General features: G+C 46.9%; 1 protein-coding gene across 1 annotated transcript; it reads left to right on the top strand.

The window, feature by feature from the left end:
• Positions 1 to 763: 763 nt before the first annotated feature.
• LOC119399862 (ubiquitin-conjugating enzyme E2 S) lies at positions 764 to 14,253 on the top strand. The gene is made up of 4 exons (XM_037666737.2): positions 764 to 911; positions 6,510 to 6,698; positions 8,444 to 8,673; positions 12,128 to 14,253. The coding sequence occupies exons 1-4, from the start codon at positions 903 to 905 to the stop codon at positions 12,261 to 12,263; spliced, it is 564 nt and encodes a 187-aa protein (XP_037522665.1). The 5' UTR covers positions 764 to 902; the 3' UTR covers positions 12,264 to 14,253.
• The last annotated feature ends 2,068 nt before the right edge of the window (positions 14,254 to 16,321 follow it).

Here is a 16,321-nt window from a genome sequence, read left to right as displayed (position 1 = left end):
AGAGAGAAGTCAAGACACCACAAATGCTGATCTAACAACTGAAAAAGCGGACAGCGGCGGAAAAGAACGTAGACACAACAATTAACTTATCTGCGCATGCCCTGGCAAGGTACCTATCAATCCGGCACGCGCGGCAGTCTACGTGAGGGATAACTGTTCAGGCACTTGATTTCTTCTTTATGCAAGTTAATCGACGGTTGGCTCACGCATGCCACCACTGTTATCAATTTGCCAGGCCTCAACCATTAGACGCGTTTCTTCATTCCTGTGCCTGTACAAAACAGCGCATTCATCGAATTCGACAATGACCTACAACAGGGGTGTCAAAGGCTTCATATATCTCGCGGGCGTAGGCCATCCATGTGCAGATTATTCATGTATCAGCTCCCCATCAATCGCACTAACCGACAAAGTATATATCCGCAGTTGAGCGTTTCACGTTTTTGACAAATCAGCTGCACCTGCGCATGAGTTAGAAAAATATTCCCCCTCTCCTCCATCTTTCCGCTCTCTAGAATGTGTATATATTTGTGCAAGGAAAATTAACGCACCTGTTGGTAGACTGCGCTGGTCCCGTTTGGTCGGTCTTGCTCGTCTTCGTCGTATTGCCAGCGCGGTTTTCTACTACGATATTTCTGCCTCACCTGAGTGTTCAAATTACGCGCTCTTTCGCCTCCGTGCGCTCTAAGGAAGCGCCTGGTTCTAGAGTACGTTCACCGGTATCCCCGATTGGTCAGATTCAAACTTCGGCTTCGTGTCGTTCGTGTCTTCGGATTGCCAACGTTTTTTTTTTCCCACCTTGCTCGAGGCCGAGGCGGTGCGTCCGACGCTGCTTCTCGCTTGGCCCTGTTGCCACCGCGACAAAAACAACCGGATACCTGGGTTGTTGACACCTCTTCACCATGTCCAGCGTAAGTAGAACCAATTTCTGTACCCGCACGTTTCGATATTTCGTGCTGGAAGCGTTTGTAGACCCGCGCGAATGCGTTGCGTGTGTGTGGGCTCTGATTAGGCTTAATGAGCGATATAAACAATGCCCTTAAATCGCAAATTCGCGGCCCCCCTTTCGTTGTCGAGTGTATTAGAGCTTGCTGAATCGATTGCAATGGTTTTGGACTTCGTCTCGATGTAACGAGCGCTAAGCATAAGCCGGGCGCTATGGCAGTTTCAACAACTTCGAAGCCAAGGATGTCGGTTGGCTCCGTCTCGCATGCGTGGTTGTTTTGTTTTCAAGTTTTTGTTTACTTCGTACGTCTCGCCAACGTCCCGCAGTGTCGCAATGCAAAAGTTCCGCCCGCCTATCCACTACTGTTTCTACGGGGAAGCGTCCAAACAAGATTGTTTACCCGATTTTTTCATTTTTTTTTTCTTCGCCGCTTCTCGTCCCGTGCGGATTCATTCATTTCCCGGTGTACCGTTTTAGCCTGTGGACGAAGTTCGTTGATTTGGAGTTCTCGCGCTAGTAGTTCTCTTGAACGCCAGCTCCTAAAGCAAGTAACAAGACATCGGCTGGTCTTCCGTGACAAGAAAAAAAAAATGCTGTTTTGAGATGCGCGCTCCGCAAACGCATTGCGCGTTCCATGAAACGCACCGCAGCTGGTTATCACAGCTCATCTGTCGCTGCTGTCATGTTCGCCTAGTGCCCCGATACTTTTGCTAGTTGTGACCTGAATTGCCTGTGTAGTATTAGCTAGTGGTCTTGCTTTTTTTGAACGTTAGCGTTGCGATTTCGTGTGCTCCATTTAACGAGACGCCGGTCACCCGAACAGTGTAACGAACGCAACCAAGCGAACCAAACCGTTCGCTCGGTTACGTCCCGTGGGATGTTTCGAAGAACGGCGTGAGACAGATGCGCAGCGTTTGTTGCGGCGTTCCAGCCAGTTCTGCAAACGTGCACCACGCTTGCCTTCGCAATTCACTTGCAAAGCAGGCGCGTAGCCCAGAATTTATTTTTTTGAGGGGGGCGGGGGTTTATACACATGCACAACAAATTTCAGGGGAGGGGGTTGAATTCTTCTAACCGCCCGTCCGGCTACGCCAGTGTTAAGTGCTTTGAAAATGTTGCGCAAGTAGAGCGGAAAGTTCCATGGTGAGCTACGTGACTGCACTTTCGTTTCTTACTAGAAAAGAAGACTGAAGCCCTGCTTTATAGCATCTACAGAGATTTATACACCCCCCAGGTTCAGTGAGCCGTCCCCCAAATTATTTCCGAAATACCTATAGTCTGTATGACCTGCGAAAAAAAAAAGTTACAAGCTCGGCCCACATCTAACACTGTATCGCCCACAAATCAGTTTGCATAGATGCTTCGTCTAATTACGCTCGCCAATTTTCGTGACATTGAGCTATATTGCGTGTTTAAGATGTTTGATTTTGTCATACAGATACAGGTTTGTGTTGCTGGCTTTAAACAGAAAACTTGAAAATTTTCTGGCAAATATTGTTGCAGATCCCGACACCTCTGTTCAGTAAAAAATAAATTTATTCCAACATGTCAGCTGACGCAACTATCTTACTGATGTGAAGAACAGGTGCACTGCTGTTTGTGGTTGGAGCTGATATTTATTCTAAAATTGTAACTAACGTACATATCGAGCTGCCCCAAGTGGGTGTGCAGCTTGCATGCTTGGGTGATATTTTCTGTGCCTCACAATGTCCTTGAAACATCGAGATTTAAAGGGATACTGAACAAAATTTTCGCCGCCGAGATAAATGGCTCAATTGAAAGATTGGGTGCTGAAATTTGTTGAAACAACCTTCATTTCAGCCAGAGACTAGCAGAAAATAATGGATTTAATGCATTTTTCGCGAATTGGCGCGTCTAGCGGTCGCGCCGCGAACTAGAGAGGAAGTGACGCGAAACTCTACGGATAGCGACGGATAGTGACTCATCAACCGTGCTCGCAGCAAAATCGCTTACCAATCGACATCGCGAGCCGCCACCCGCTGCCGCGCGTCTCTCTCAAAACGTGTTTTCACGGTCGGGAAGGTGTTCTCCATGCGTGTTCTCAACCGGCAGCCAACGACGCCATTGCCGCGCTCTCGGCCGTATATTTGTTTTCTCAAGCGGAGCTTGCGCCCACGTCTACGAATTTGCCGTCTGTGTTGTGTGCTGCTACGTAATGTGAACGGTGAAGCACCTGACACAACGCAGAATTCCTCAACGCTGATCTGCGCTAGGGTGTGCCCTGTCATACCTTTCCAACAGAGCCGAAGCTTCGAAGGATACGGATTCGCGCTGCGTGACTTTTTGTGCTGCGAACACTTCGAGGATAGTGACTATGAGTTACTGTGTAAATTGCTGGTCCTGGCTGCCGACCCACGTTGGGCTATGGCGGCTCGTCTGGCTCGTCGTCCTTGCTGTCGCTTGACACAGCAGAACGGTCACACGCATATGGTTGTATTTGGCACATCCGTTTTGGAGGCCTGTCGAACTTGGAGTCGCAATGACCGCTCGTGGAACCACTGTCACTCGCACCTTGCATCTTTGCGCTCTCGCGACACGCTCGGTAGTTGTAGCGGTTTTTGAGGAATAAGCGCTATTTTGTTTCCAATGTGGGGAAAAGAGGACGAGGCTCAGCGCCACACCAGCCACCCTTGGTTCTTGAGAGGAGAGGTGAAGAAAGGGAAGTGGCAGGGCAGGAGAGAGCGTGCCGGTTGCCCCCCTCTTGCTGGAGCACTCGACGTCGCGTCCGCCGACAAGCGCAGTGGCATGCAGCCGCCGCGCTCTCACAATCCACTAAAAATACGGCCAACTGCTCGAAATTACGTGAAATAAACGCTGCTTACAGGAACAGTCGTGTCGTCCGAGTCGAATGTAAGTGCTTTCGTAGCTTTTTCAAATTTTTGTTCAGTATCCCTTTAAGGCTTTCACTTTTAAAAATTGTTGGCTAAGGGCCCTTGCTTATACTTAAATAAAACTTGAGAAGTCCGGAGAGGCCCCGCCCAGAAGATCGAAGCGCGACAGCCGATCGCCTCCGCAACTAAAGAAATAACCCCGCTCATGTACTGGGCAAAGTTCTCCGAAGGCAGGTCACGTACCGGTGGTCTGGCTCATGATGTCAGTCTGGATTGCACACCCATTGGTGCAGGCTCCAACCATTTCGCTTTGCTGGTAGAGCTCGAGCGTGTTGGCGGCATGCGACGCTCCATAATATCCACAATAATTGTGATACATGCAATGCACAAGAGGCACTATGCTTTTATCTTGATCTTGCTCAAGGGTATTACACATTAAATACAATCAAAGTGACTTACGAGCATGAAAGAACATTAACGCACGAGGGGGTGTGAAGTGCAACTCGCTCCTCGTGAGTTAGCTGCTGATGGTTCATCGTCGCTGTCACTCTCGGTGCTTTCACGGTCTTCTACGTCCAGTGAAAAATCCTCGTCGTCAAGATGGTTTCTTTCAACATCACTGCTGAAGCAAAAGGGAGAGTTGGGCTAGTTGGTTTGTGTTCATAATGAAACAGCGCAAAAGACGAGCACACAGAAAGACTCGCAGAAAGACACACAGAAAGCGCTTGTGTTGTCTAGTCTTTCTGTGTGCTCGTCTTTTGCGCTGTTTCATTATGATCACTGCTGAAAGCAATCTGAAGAATTTCCTCTGGCGAACGACTTCGACCACTCCGCGTCACCACGTTTACAATTAGAGAGACGTCTGGGCACGGAGAACATTTTGTTCTCAGAGCGGTCAACAAGCAAATCGCTTGCATTGTGCTGCCACCTATCAACAAACGTACAAAAACAAGCGGCGCAGCGGTGGCCGTGAAACCCAACACACTGGCGAAGGACGGCGTGGAAAGCGTTCGCTCCACAAAAGGCGTCGAGCAGACGCGTCCTCAAATGATTGAAACGTCGCTCGCACGATTCGTAACAGCGCTTTGCTGACAAAGGATAGAGGCCCTGTTTTAATGTATCGCCGACTTGAGATCGCTCAGTTATACAGGAGCACATCGCGAGCCTGCGCAACCTCCCACATACCGTGTTATGGGATTCATGCACTACAAGAAACACTGACCAATGCTATATGCAAGTAAAACAGGGTGAGCTTCAACTGAATATGTCGGACGATAACATTTAACTAACCTACGTGGCTACAGAAAGCCTCGTGAAGTTAATAGTATGTGTAGGCTCTCGGCTAGCGTTGAAAGCGCAAGTTGCCACGTATTTTCACGAAAACTTCGCGTCTCGCAAGAACAAATCAGATTTCTCATGCCACGGAGGGCCCGGTTTGTTCACTGATGCAGGGAGCATGCAAAGTCGTAGTGTTCCTTTCTTGCCAACGCGTTAACACTGAGGCTAGCACAGCCGAACAATTGAGCGACTGCATAGTGCTGCCATTTTGTCTACTAACCCTCCTCGAGAGGACGCTCCTGAATTCCGCTTGGCGGCGCGACAGTCTATGGGCATTGTGAATAGTTAAACACTCTTTTTAACTGTACTGCCTTCGGTATTGGTCCAGTGTCCTTGTTGGAAATTGGTTGTGCCTCATTGCAGAATGTAGGTGGTAGAAACCAAGGTAGACAGTGTCTTGGGAAAAGTTCAGTCTTTTATCATCTTGGATTGTGGATGTGACTTGTTGACGGCAGAGGGTCAGTACTGTTATGTGTAAAAAAAAAAAAAAGAAAGAAAAAGAGGTCGGGCCTGCACGGAAAGCGCAGCACAGTCGCAGCGAAAGCTGGAAGAGCGGCATTTCTAGAGCCCGTTGTAAACTCTCTTGGGGCTACTAATACAAGTACGCTTGCAAGGTACCCACTACGCCATGAATCGTACTTTTTTTTGTGAAGTTGGGAAGCACCGACTAGACCACTGTTCCGTCATTTTGCGGAGAAGCAAGGTACCCGCTACACATCTGTAAGGCATTATGTGCGCTTTGTTGATGCTGCATGTGGCTGATGACGAAGATTTATGGCTGAGCCCTTTGTAATGGGTTGGAAGTATTCAACGATCCACTCGTGCATTTCGCATTGTGTGATGCCTGGTTATTTTGCTCTTCCACCATGCTATATTATATATGTTAGTGTGGTTCCTTCCCAACATGAAACCTGTATAGGGTCTTTTTGCGACGGAGTTTCAAGCACCAGCATAGGTTTGAACCCTGTTCCATCCTGGATATTTTTTATTTCTTTTTTTCTTATTTCGCGTGATAGTGGTTACGGACACTGGCAGCAGTGGTGGCGGCAGACAACTGTGGCGCCAAAAACAGTTGTTGTGATCTCGTAACGGCTTTCACTGTAAAAAAGAATGCATTGTTGGTTAGTACACCTAAAAGCAAGGCTATCCTCGTCTAGAGTGGAATCTGTCTATGCAACGGTCTTCACGTGCACGACACAAGATCAAAACTGAAGTAATCTGCTTCTTGTGCTACTGTCTTTGGTTGCCACCTGGTTTCGAAATCTGACAAGAGAAGTTATCTTATGTTACCATTTGTGAATGCAAAAGGAGCAAGGAAGAAGTTTCAAAAAGACTGGTCACGTAAGTCGGGGCTGCCCCGTTTTCTTGTGCAGAGCTCCAATGTTGAAAACCTGCCGCCGCAAGTGCTGCGGCAGGTGTCGCGGGAACTCTGCGAGTTGGTTCGTCAGCCACCAGAGGGCATCCGCGTCATCGTCAACGAAGAGGACGTCACGGACATCGAGGCCACCATCGAGGGTCCCCAGGGCACGCCGTACGCGGGAGGTGTCTTCAAGCTGCGCTTGGTGAGTGCTTGGCCCGTTCTGTGCGCCTCGTTGTCCTCACTTTTTAGGTTGTAATGAGGGGCCTGAAAGTTGTGGGATCAAGTCCAGGCTGCAACAGCCTCATTTAGATGGTGGCAAAACGCTATAGGCGCATGCGCTTAGATATAGTTGCATGTTAATGAACCCCAGGTGGTTGAAATTTCCGAAGCCCTACACTGGCACCTTGCATAATCATATTGTGGTTTTAGGACATAAATTCCAGAAATTATTATTGGGATGTAATGAGTACTGCATGCGAGAGTGCAGTTGTCGGGTTCAGGGTAGTAAAGCCCCGCACGTGTGTATTGAATTATCAGATTGATTTCGGAAAATTTTCGTTTACATTGAAAGGATCGATTGCTTGGTCTAGCCCCAAGAATTCTATCTCTTCTACTGGTGACGGAACTTTGCAGTACCTCTTCAGGTAATAAATGGCTTTTGTGAAAGCGTACGCTTTGCATATTGGAATGTTGGGCCCTCTCCCATCCTCCTGTTTGACCCTCCAACTGTGCAGAGAGAATAGAACGCATGCTCTTGCGACTGTTGAACATCGAACTAGACAGCAGACCTTTTGCAAAGACCGAGATCCTTGGACCATGACCTTACATGACGAGGCAGGCTTGCAACGGGGAAGTTGTATGGTAATGTCAGTAGATAAGTAAATACAGTGGACTCTCGATAATTCAAACTCTGATAATTCAAGCTTTCGGTTAATCCAAACAAATCTTAAATTTTTGGTTGGCCCACTATGTTTTCAATGCACTATTTTAAAGCTGCTTAATTCAAACTGCCTCACTGCACAAATTTGGTTAATTCAAACTTCTTGCTTGTCCATGCCTGGAAATATCTGCTGCCTTTGTTGCTTCTAGCTGAACATTCGTGTTTTTGCGTTACTAACAGGCGCCAATAAAGCCTAATGCCTGTCTACAAAATGGCCAAACTACCCGAACCTTGCGCACCAATAATCGCGTGCTGACCGAGGAAGAAAAAGCAAAACGGTACAGTCTGGGCCTTGATCTGTCGGATGCCAAACGTTTCTTAAAGTCACTTTCTCTGCAGTACGCCATGTGAGAAGGCGTCCTAAGAATTGGAAGGGGCTAGCAATCCGCCTTTTTCACGACGCCCCGGCGCATGCGCTCTCCCCTAGCGGAAAAGTCGCGAAACGTCTCGCCATCTCGGAGGCTTTGCTTCTGGCAATACCGGTTGTTCCGGCCCCTAACAAACCCCTACCAAAACGGCAGAGGGCAGCACAGGAAAATGAAAGAGGCGGATTGTCGTAGGATGCAACACATTTTGTCCCTTAATTACGCGCCCGTGCGCGCCTTGTAAACAACGAGTACCAGTATTATTGCTGATATCCAAAAATTTTACAGGCAATCATGCAGAGCTGTCTATGATGTTGCTGCGGCACTGAGAAACAATAAACATCGCAACGTTAGTTGGTGTGTTGCCCTGAGTCATGTTTATAAGAACTTCGGATAAATCAAATAAAATCCTGAGGTCCCCTGAAGTTTGAATTATTGAGTCTACTGTAAATTAAATAAGCACCATTGAAAATGGCAGAGGATTAGGTTGTGTGATGAGATCCCCAGACATTCTGAATGCACAAACATGTATGCGGGGTATATTGCCAATAAATTCGATCCTTTGCCGCGACGTCTTTCCTCGTCCGATTTCCTCGCTCCTAACTTGCACCTTCGCTCTCGGGTCTTCCCCGCTCCATTCAGGTGCTGCCCAAGGACTTTCCGGCATCCCCTCCTCGCGGCTTCTTCACCACGCGCATCTTCCACCCCAACGTTGCCGTCCCGTCGGGCGAGATCTGCGTCAACACACTCAAGAAGGACTGGAAGCCCGACCTGGGCCTCCAGCAGATCCTGCTCACCATCAAGTGCCTGCTCATTGCACCAAACCCCGAGTCTGCGCTCAACGAGGAGGCCGGACGTATGCTGCTCGAGAGGTGAGAGCGACGAGCTTTTGCACTGAACCAGTATGTCCTGTGCCGTAGTGGTAATAGACATTTCACAGGTCACGTGACCAGAGGGGGGGGGGGGTGGTGGAGTGAATAAAGAAATAAAATGAAATGATGGTGATAAATTATGATGCTTGAGATGATAAGGATGCTAAATGATGATGATCCTGATGCACGTTATCTCATCAGCTGCATCTGTGCGCTTACAGCTTCTCTGTCGGATTGTTTTCAAAGGGGTGGAACTGGCTTGTATATCTTTTTTTTTTTTCTTGCTTTTGAGTTGTGTGGCTTATTGCTACCTTGAAGGATTGGTCTCACCGAAATTTCACTCTAATTGTTTGCTTCGTTCTGTTCTCCTGCATGAATACGTGGCTGTGACCGCATATAACTGGTGAATGTAGCCTTGCACGCATTTCAGTGCAGTAGAATCTCTGCGACACAAATTCTTAAAATTCCCTGGCTGAATTGCAGTGTGTTCATTGGGCCAAAATTCGGATGATCCGCACACTTCTCCACGTCGCAACAGGCAATATGAACTGCGGCACTGAAAGCGTCAAGTGAAGGCAGAGAGCAGCGTGCTGCAGGACCTTGGAAGTATGCACACGGCCAGCGCGCAGTCTTAACTGTCGTTATCGTTGCCACTATCACTGTAGACGAAACCGCGGTCGCCATTGACATGATCGTGTATAGTGACAGCAACTCGAAAAATAAATGCGCATCCAACACTCGGTCAGTGATTCAGCCTGCTGCAACTGTGGCGGACAAAACTGCAGATATCGCGATCATAGGCAGCTATGAACAGCGGCCCGCACACGCGGATTGGAAACTGAACTACCTTTGCCGCGGTCGCTGTCGACGCGATCATGTATGGTGATAACGAAACTGACTGAACTGCGAAAGTGCACATGCATCCAATGCTCGCAGGGTCAAAGTGATGCCGCATTCCGTCAACGCTGCGCACAAAACTGTGGCAAATTTGGTCATGAATAGTAATGAACGATGTAGCTTTGAAGGCCTGTGCATTGCCAGCGCACATACCGAAAAATGCCAAGCAAGCCTACGGTGAAGGATAATCCGACCAGATTCATAGGGGGCGCTCTTGCTCGGTCCCGGACTGAAATTCAGGATGGCGGCGGAAGAACAACTACAAATAAATAATGCCCATCCATGTTTCTAATGAAATGCTTTCTTTATTTACTGTTTTTATTCCCCCTCATTGCCAAACTATTGAGGCAGCGACCGGCTTGACCAGTATACGACAGGCCACATGACAATGGAATTTCAATAAACATTAGATACGCATTCAGTGTACTCATTCTTATGATTCTTTTTAACAAGTGATGCTCGTCTTGAAAAATAAAGTGGCCGCATAGGAGGGAGCGGGGGGGGGGGGGGTGCTTGCTCGGTCACTGGCGCTTATTTCAGATCTCCCGTAAAGGGAGGAGGGAGCTTGCTCGGCATTTTACGGTAGATTGAAAACGGAACTACTGTTTGCCGTAATCACCGCGCCCGAAACCGTGCCACTATTCAAGCGATCATTGATAGCGACTAGGCAGCTCTGAAAGTACAAGGCAATAAAGTAGTAAAAGGGTACGAAGTGTTTCGGCATTCCTTTCGTTGTTTGCTTGCGACTATGATGGAGTGTACTTTGGCACTTAGCTTTCAGTTGGCCTCTTCCGAAGCTTTTACGTGCGCGTTCGCGGCACCCAGCTGCACCGTCCCTTATCGGTCTGGTCGCTTGTGTCCCAGAAAGACTTACGCAAGTTATTTTGATGGAGATGAATGTTCTGTGTGTGTATCGTGGTTTGAAAAAGGATTTCGCTAGTTTTTTGGTGATACGAATATATTTTTGCTCCCCCTAGATATTCGTATCACCGAGGTTCTGCTGTATACAGTAAAACTCCTCTCTAAGAAAGCGATAGGGACCATGCTAATTCATCACTGTACATGTCACTTCGTTATATGCATCACGCATTTTAATGACCCTGATAAAGCAGATAAGTGCACTGAGCGGAAAAGCTTTTATTCAAGGTCGGCAATTTTCTTCTGCGCAGTAGTAAGACTTGCTGAATGTGCTACCACCACCATCTTGTTGCTACCGAGGTTCACGAAGTGCTGCTGTGCATAATCGGGGATTGGGGATAGGTGGATGCATTTAACACTAAACCACAATGCTGCACCACAGGACAGGGAGGATTTTGCTGACCTTATGTACGGACACAACACCGGCAATGTACCGCGAATGCGATGTCGCCGTTGCCAACTTGCCACGAGGGCCCATGGGCCTGAGCCGCGAAATCGTACCCATGGACCTCCCTGTAAGTCGTCCGTCGCCAACCACCCCAAACCCCAAAAGCTCTTCCTCAAGCACTAGTGTAAGTTCGCTTCCCGCAAAGTGGCAGCACCGCGCGACCACAGCTGCATCCCTTGCTCGGTGACACAACTAACGATGCAAACTCTGACTCATCTGCCAAATGCGCGTGCGCCATGAGGTGAAAGCTACTTTACAGGGGGTGATAGCACCACAACTTGGTCTTCGCTGTAGTGGCGTTCAGAATACATAGGAGAGATAGGAATCCGGCCAGGCCAGATGACATGCTTGGTTGTAGAGGCTATTTCGCAGTAGAAGCGTTTGTTGTAGCGGCGTTCATATGTAATTATAAATTCATGGCGAGTGCTCATCTCGTTTGGCAGTTCCTCGCAACATAGTCATCAATGACACCACAGCCTTTGCATAGAGAGAGTGAGGGCAGACCTCTGCATGACAAGAGGGCTTTTGAGTAAGTGGCAACTTCGTGCTCCGCTCGTGAACTCTCCTCACCGTGCGCGACTGCAAGATTTGTCTGAGCTGTTCACAGCAGCATCTGCTTTCCGTTGTTTAAGTTGAACCCAGATATATCAAATCTGAAGTGGATACAAATGAGTTCTGTATATAGGCAATTACATATATGAGATATTTTATTATATCAAAAATATATTAAGGGGATTTTACAGCTGTTCGGTATACACAGCAATTCGATATATGTGGGTTTGACTTTTTTTTTCACCAAGATCGAGGGGTGGTTCAGCACCCCCTTTAAACGAAACAACTGCCTCAGATTAGGTTGGTTCTGTACTTGGTTGCCGCACCCCTTTATGTCTTTCTCGCAAATGAGACTCCCATTCAATGGAACATATTTTCCCGTAGCCTTCAGTTTCCATGTGCATCGTACAGTGCTTTGTAGCGTGACATACAGTGCATACGGTTCACATTGCTCACTCTGATCAGCACTGTGTGTGTGTTCGGCACTAGAGATTGCGAGTAGAGGGCCCCCGTAGCCATGACTCGCCGTGGCATGGCGACATGTCGACAGCTACGTGGCGATTGCGATGGCAGGATGCCTCCGCACCGACCGTGCAGCAAACTGGCACTGCTAAAAAACTATCGTTTGCACCGTTGCAGGTACGACGACTACTGCAGGAGGGCACGGATGATGACAGAGATCCACGCGCGGCCCGCCAAGCACAAGGGCAACTCGCCACAGAGCAAAGCCGTCAAGATGGCCAAGGAAAAGCGGCGCACACTCAAGCGGTTATGATGGCCCACCCCCCTCCACGACGCCCCTTTCAACCTCTCTCTCCCTCCCCCACGCGCGTCTTTTGTACATACGGGGCGGTTACGCCGCTCAGAAGCGCGGTGGCCATGCATCACAGCGTAAACGGAGGTGCTCCTCTAAGCAAAAGTAAAAACAAAAACACTAGTCTCAAACGGGATGTGCCGGCTTGAGGGCCGAGTTGCTTCGGTGCAGTAGTCGAGCGTTCGCTTAGGTGCGAGTAACCTGGTGGTAGTCCAGGTTGATGTGGGCAGGCTTTCACTCTTGGATTTTTTTATTTTCATTTTTGGTTTTTGTTCCTTGAGAGACACGCCCGCCTCCGATTTATGGAATTGTCTCCGTCAACCGGAAGCGTAGTGCCGCGTTGCCGGCTGCTGCAGTAACGCAAAATTGCTCGTAAAGCTTCGCGCTTGTTTGGGAGAGGGGGGATATCTTGTGAATGCCATCAGCCACATTGACAAATAAGTCTAGCATACACCTTGTCTTTAGAAGAGAATGGGTAGGGGGTTTCTTTTGCTGTTATCATCAAACAAATAAGTGTAGAGCAACACTTGCTTTCAGTGTAAGTAGGCGATTCAAATTCAGTTGTCTGTAAGTCTGAGCACTTGCATGGATTAGGAGCTTACCCTTTGGCTGCAGCTTTCATTTACCGTTGGGGGCACTAGCAATAACTTGCAGAGTACCTTTCAAGATGCGGTGATTTAGACTATGGGCCTGGTGGGCTGCGTCTGAGGACAACATCCTGATCGGTGTTCGAGTGACTATTGTTTCGGCAGCATTGTGACCTCGATTCCCAAGTTCCTATAAGGGTTTGAACAATTTGCTCTCATCAGGAAGCATATATATCCAGCCAAAACAAAAACTATCGCAGGAAATGGTGAAGAATACAGGACAGTGGCTGGTGTACCAACTGTTTATTCGACAGACAAAGGCTCAGTCCTGCTAATTTTTAGATTTTTTAAGATGATTTCTTGGCGGTTTCAAGAATACATTTTGACTTGGCTGATGATAATGCTGTAGATAGCGTGTTGTGCCTTTTCATAAAGCTGGTAAACAATTTTCTGCAATTTTTAGATATGAATATCAAGTGTCTAGAAGGGCAGGTTTGCTGCATGCATTTGCCCAGAGCCAAGAAAGAATTGTTGCTGTATGGATCAACACAGGTCAGGTGATGTGTGTTGTAGGGACAGCTCTGTGGCATTATGCAGAAAGCACATGCTTATCCAGTGTTTTTTATAATAATCTCAAAAGTGTAATAAGAATGGCTAAGGTGGAGATGTAGCAGATGCAAATGAGGTTTGCATGTTTAGTTCGCATTTTTTTTTTTGGTGATGTGTAGACTGTGAATTCGCCATGCGACCACGGACTGTATACCGTATTTATTCGAATCTAAGCCGCTGTTTCTTTTTTTTTTCTTCGAAAACACGATGTGCGAAAGTGGGGGAGGTAGGCTTAGATTCGAGTACAATGATTAGGTTTTCTTTTTTTTCTGGCCTTGCGAATTTCGGGGGTCGGCTTAGAATCGGGGGGCCGGCCTAGATTCGAGTAAATACGGTATATTTGAGCTCTGCTCTGTTAAATAAGCAGTTGGTAGTCCAGCCACTTTCCGGTCTTCACCGTTTCCTGTGATTGTTTGTTTTGGCTGGACATATATTTTGTAATGCAATGCACCAACAAGCCCTACAATGTGTTATACTAGAATCTGCTCTCCTTTGAAAAACCCGTGTTTTCCTTTCTTTATTCATTTCAGTGCAAAAAGAGGCACGAGTTACGGCACTATTTCATACTGGGTGCTTCTTTTCGCGTTCTTTCTCGTTTCGCAGTGGGCGAAGAGATCTTACGGTGCACAAGATTAGAAAAAACCTGCAAAACGCAGTTCAAAAGTTCTGACCTTTTGTGTAAGCTTTGAGACCTAAGTGTTCTTTTTAACGTATGGGAAACTCTCATCTATGTTGGAACTTCCGTCGCTAAAGCTTTGACCTTTTGTGTAAGCTTTGAGACCCAAGTGTTGTTCTTAATGTATGGGAAACTCTCATCCATGTTGGAACTTCCGTTGCTAAAGCTCGTAGCCGCAACATTCGTCACAGATTTGAAAAAAAAAAAAACACTGAATTCCCGCAAAACACAGTTTAAGTTTTGACCTTTTGTGTAAGCTTTGAGGCCCAAGTGTTGTTTTTAACGTACGAGCAACTCGTCCATCTTGCAACTTCCGTCGCGTTAGCTCGTAGCCGCAACATCCGTCGCTGTCGCACCGATTGTCCTTGCAGAAAGAGAATTCAGTTTGCGATTCCGCGTAGGTCAAAGATGGGAAGGACGCCATCCGAACAGTTGCACGACCTGTGTTGCAGGTTTTAAAGAATTCCGTCTGAAGGAAATTGCTCATTTTGGTTTTGTGAAGGGAGGGGGGAAACCTGAGAATCATTAAAAGCAGAACGACATTTCATGTTCTGGAAACTCACTGGAATCTATCTCTTGTCCTTTTCATTTTGTTGCGGTTGGCAGAATCGGTAACTTGGCGTGAAAGTTGCTAAGTTTAGCAAGTTATTGTTTTGAAAAACTGTTTTAGGGTCCCTTTAAAGCTATAATTAGGAAGTTAAAAAGAAAATACTTCTGTGAACAATTGAGATATATAAAGATGATTCCGAGAAAGTCTTGTTTTTCATTTAGTGACCGTTTATTTAAAACGGAAGACATTTTGTCTATGGCCTAATGACACTGTGCAACACAATTCCAATGCTAATTGTTGGCCTTTTTTTTTGATGGGTAGCACTGGTGCTACATTGTTTGTTCATCACTACAGTTGCACACTTCTGTGTTGTTCGGACTAGAGTGAAAGATTGGGCCTGGTGGCATTTGCATCGCAGAATTCTGGTGCTTTTTGTTGTTGATTCTTTTGTAATATATTCAGTAAAAGGTCAAAGAGAGCCTCTGGTGATTACCTGTGTAATTATAGTCTGATTCTAGAGTTTGTGTGATATTGCGTCTGTTTGTAACAATCGTAAGGCGTTTGGAGACTTGGAAAATATTTGAGCCAACGATCGTGATGGTGCTTTCATTTTTCGTTCCTTTGATCATAAGTCAACCTCACTTGGTGAAACTGCGCTCTTGAGAACAAGAACAGTGTTTTTCTGGCCAGCGAACCACTCCAGCAACCACGGACACATTTACTGCATTGTGAAAGCCCTGAGGAGCAAAGACTTGCTTTTCTGATCATGATTGCTTTTGCATGCAGGTTTCCTGCTATACAGTTGAACCCCTTTGTAAGAGACATGCACCAGGGAGCAATTCTTGTCTTTTATATGAGGTGTCTCTTATAAGCAGGGTACCACGTACGCCTTTTCTTATCAACCTTTATTTTAATGTAGGCCCAGTGGTGTCTCTTATACCCAGTTGTCTGTTACATCAGTGTCTCTTATAAAGGGGTTCGACTGCATACAGAAAAACATAGAATTATGTAACCACATAGCAGTTGCTTTCATACGAGGTTTTATTGTGCGTAGTTTTTCAGTTAATGCTGATCTTGTGACCTAAAGGTGTCTGTATCGAATTGGCCTCCGAGAATCTTTTGCTAGGTGTTGCGTGCTGCCCAATTTTTCAGGTTGCGTACCATTTTCGTGAATTTGCTCAACTTGAAGGAAGAGGAGGAAGCAAGCAGATAAGGGACACCAAATCGCCCAAGCTGTCAGTGCTGGGGTGTGTCACTTTTCACTGTTAGGCCTCGCAAATGTTTGCTGGATTTTCTCACGAGTTGACAGATAACTCAGTACTGCAAAAATGTGCTCTCGGTTTATGTGTGCCTTTGTAAGTTTGGCCTTGTCATGTAGTAAACAATGTTTCTCTAGTTCTCAACCATACACTTGGAACAGTCGTGTGTATTGAACATACTTTTGTGAATACGTATGCGTAACACACTAGGCCGTTGACAAGTTGTACTTTTAAAAGTGACTGTTTAGTTACTATACGACTGCACCGAAAATGACTGCATTGAGCGTTCTGTATGCTCGGAGGCCGATGAATATTGAACAGTTCTTCGCCAAATTGGT

This window comes from Rhipicephalus sanguineus, chromosome 7, assembly GCF_013339695.2.
Source record: "Rhipicephalus sanguineus isolate Rsan-2018 chromosome 7, BIME_Rsan_1.4, whole genome shotgun sequence".
Classification (NCBI taxonomy): Eukaryota; Metazoa; Arthropoda; class Arachnida; order Ixodida; family Ixodidae; genus Rhipicephalus; species Rhipicephalus sanguineus.
The sequence above is the reverse complement of the archived record's forward strand: the minus strand, read 5'-3'. Positions and strand labels throughout refer to the sequence as shown.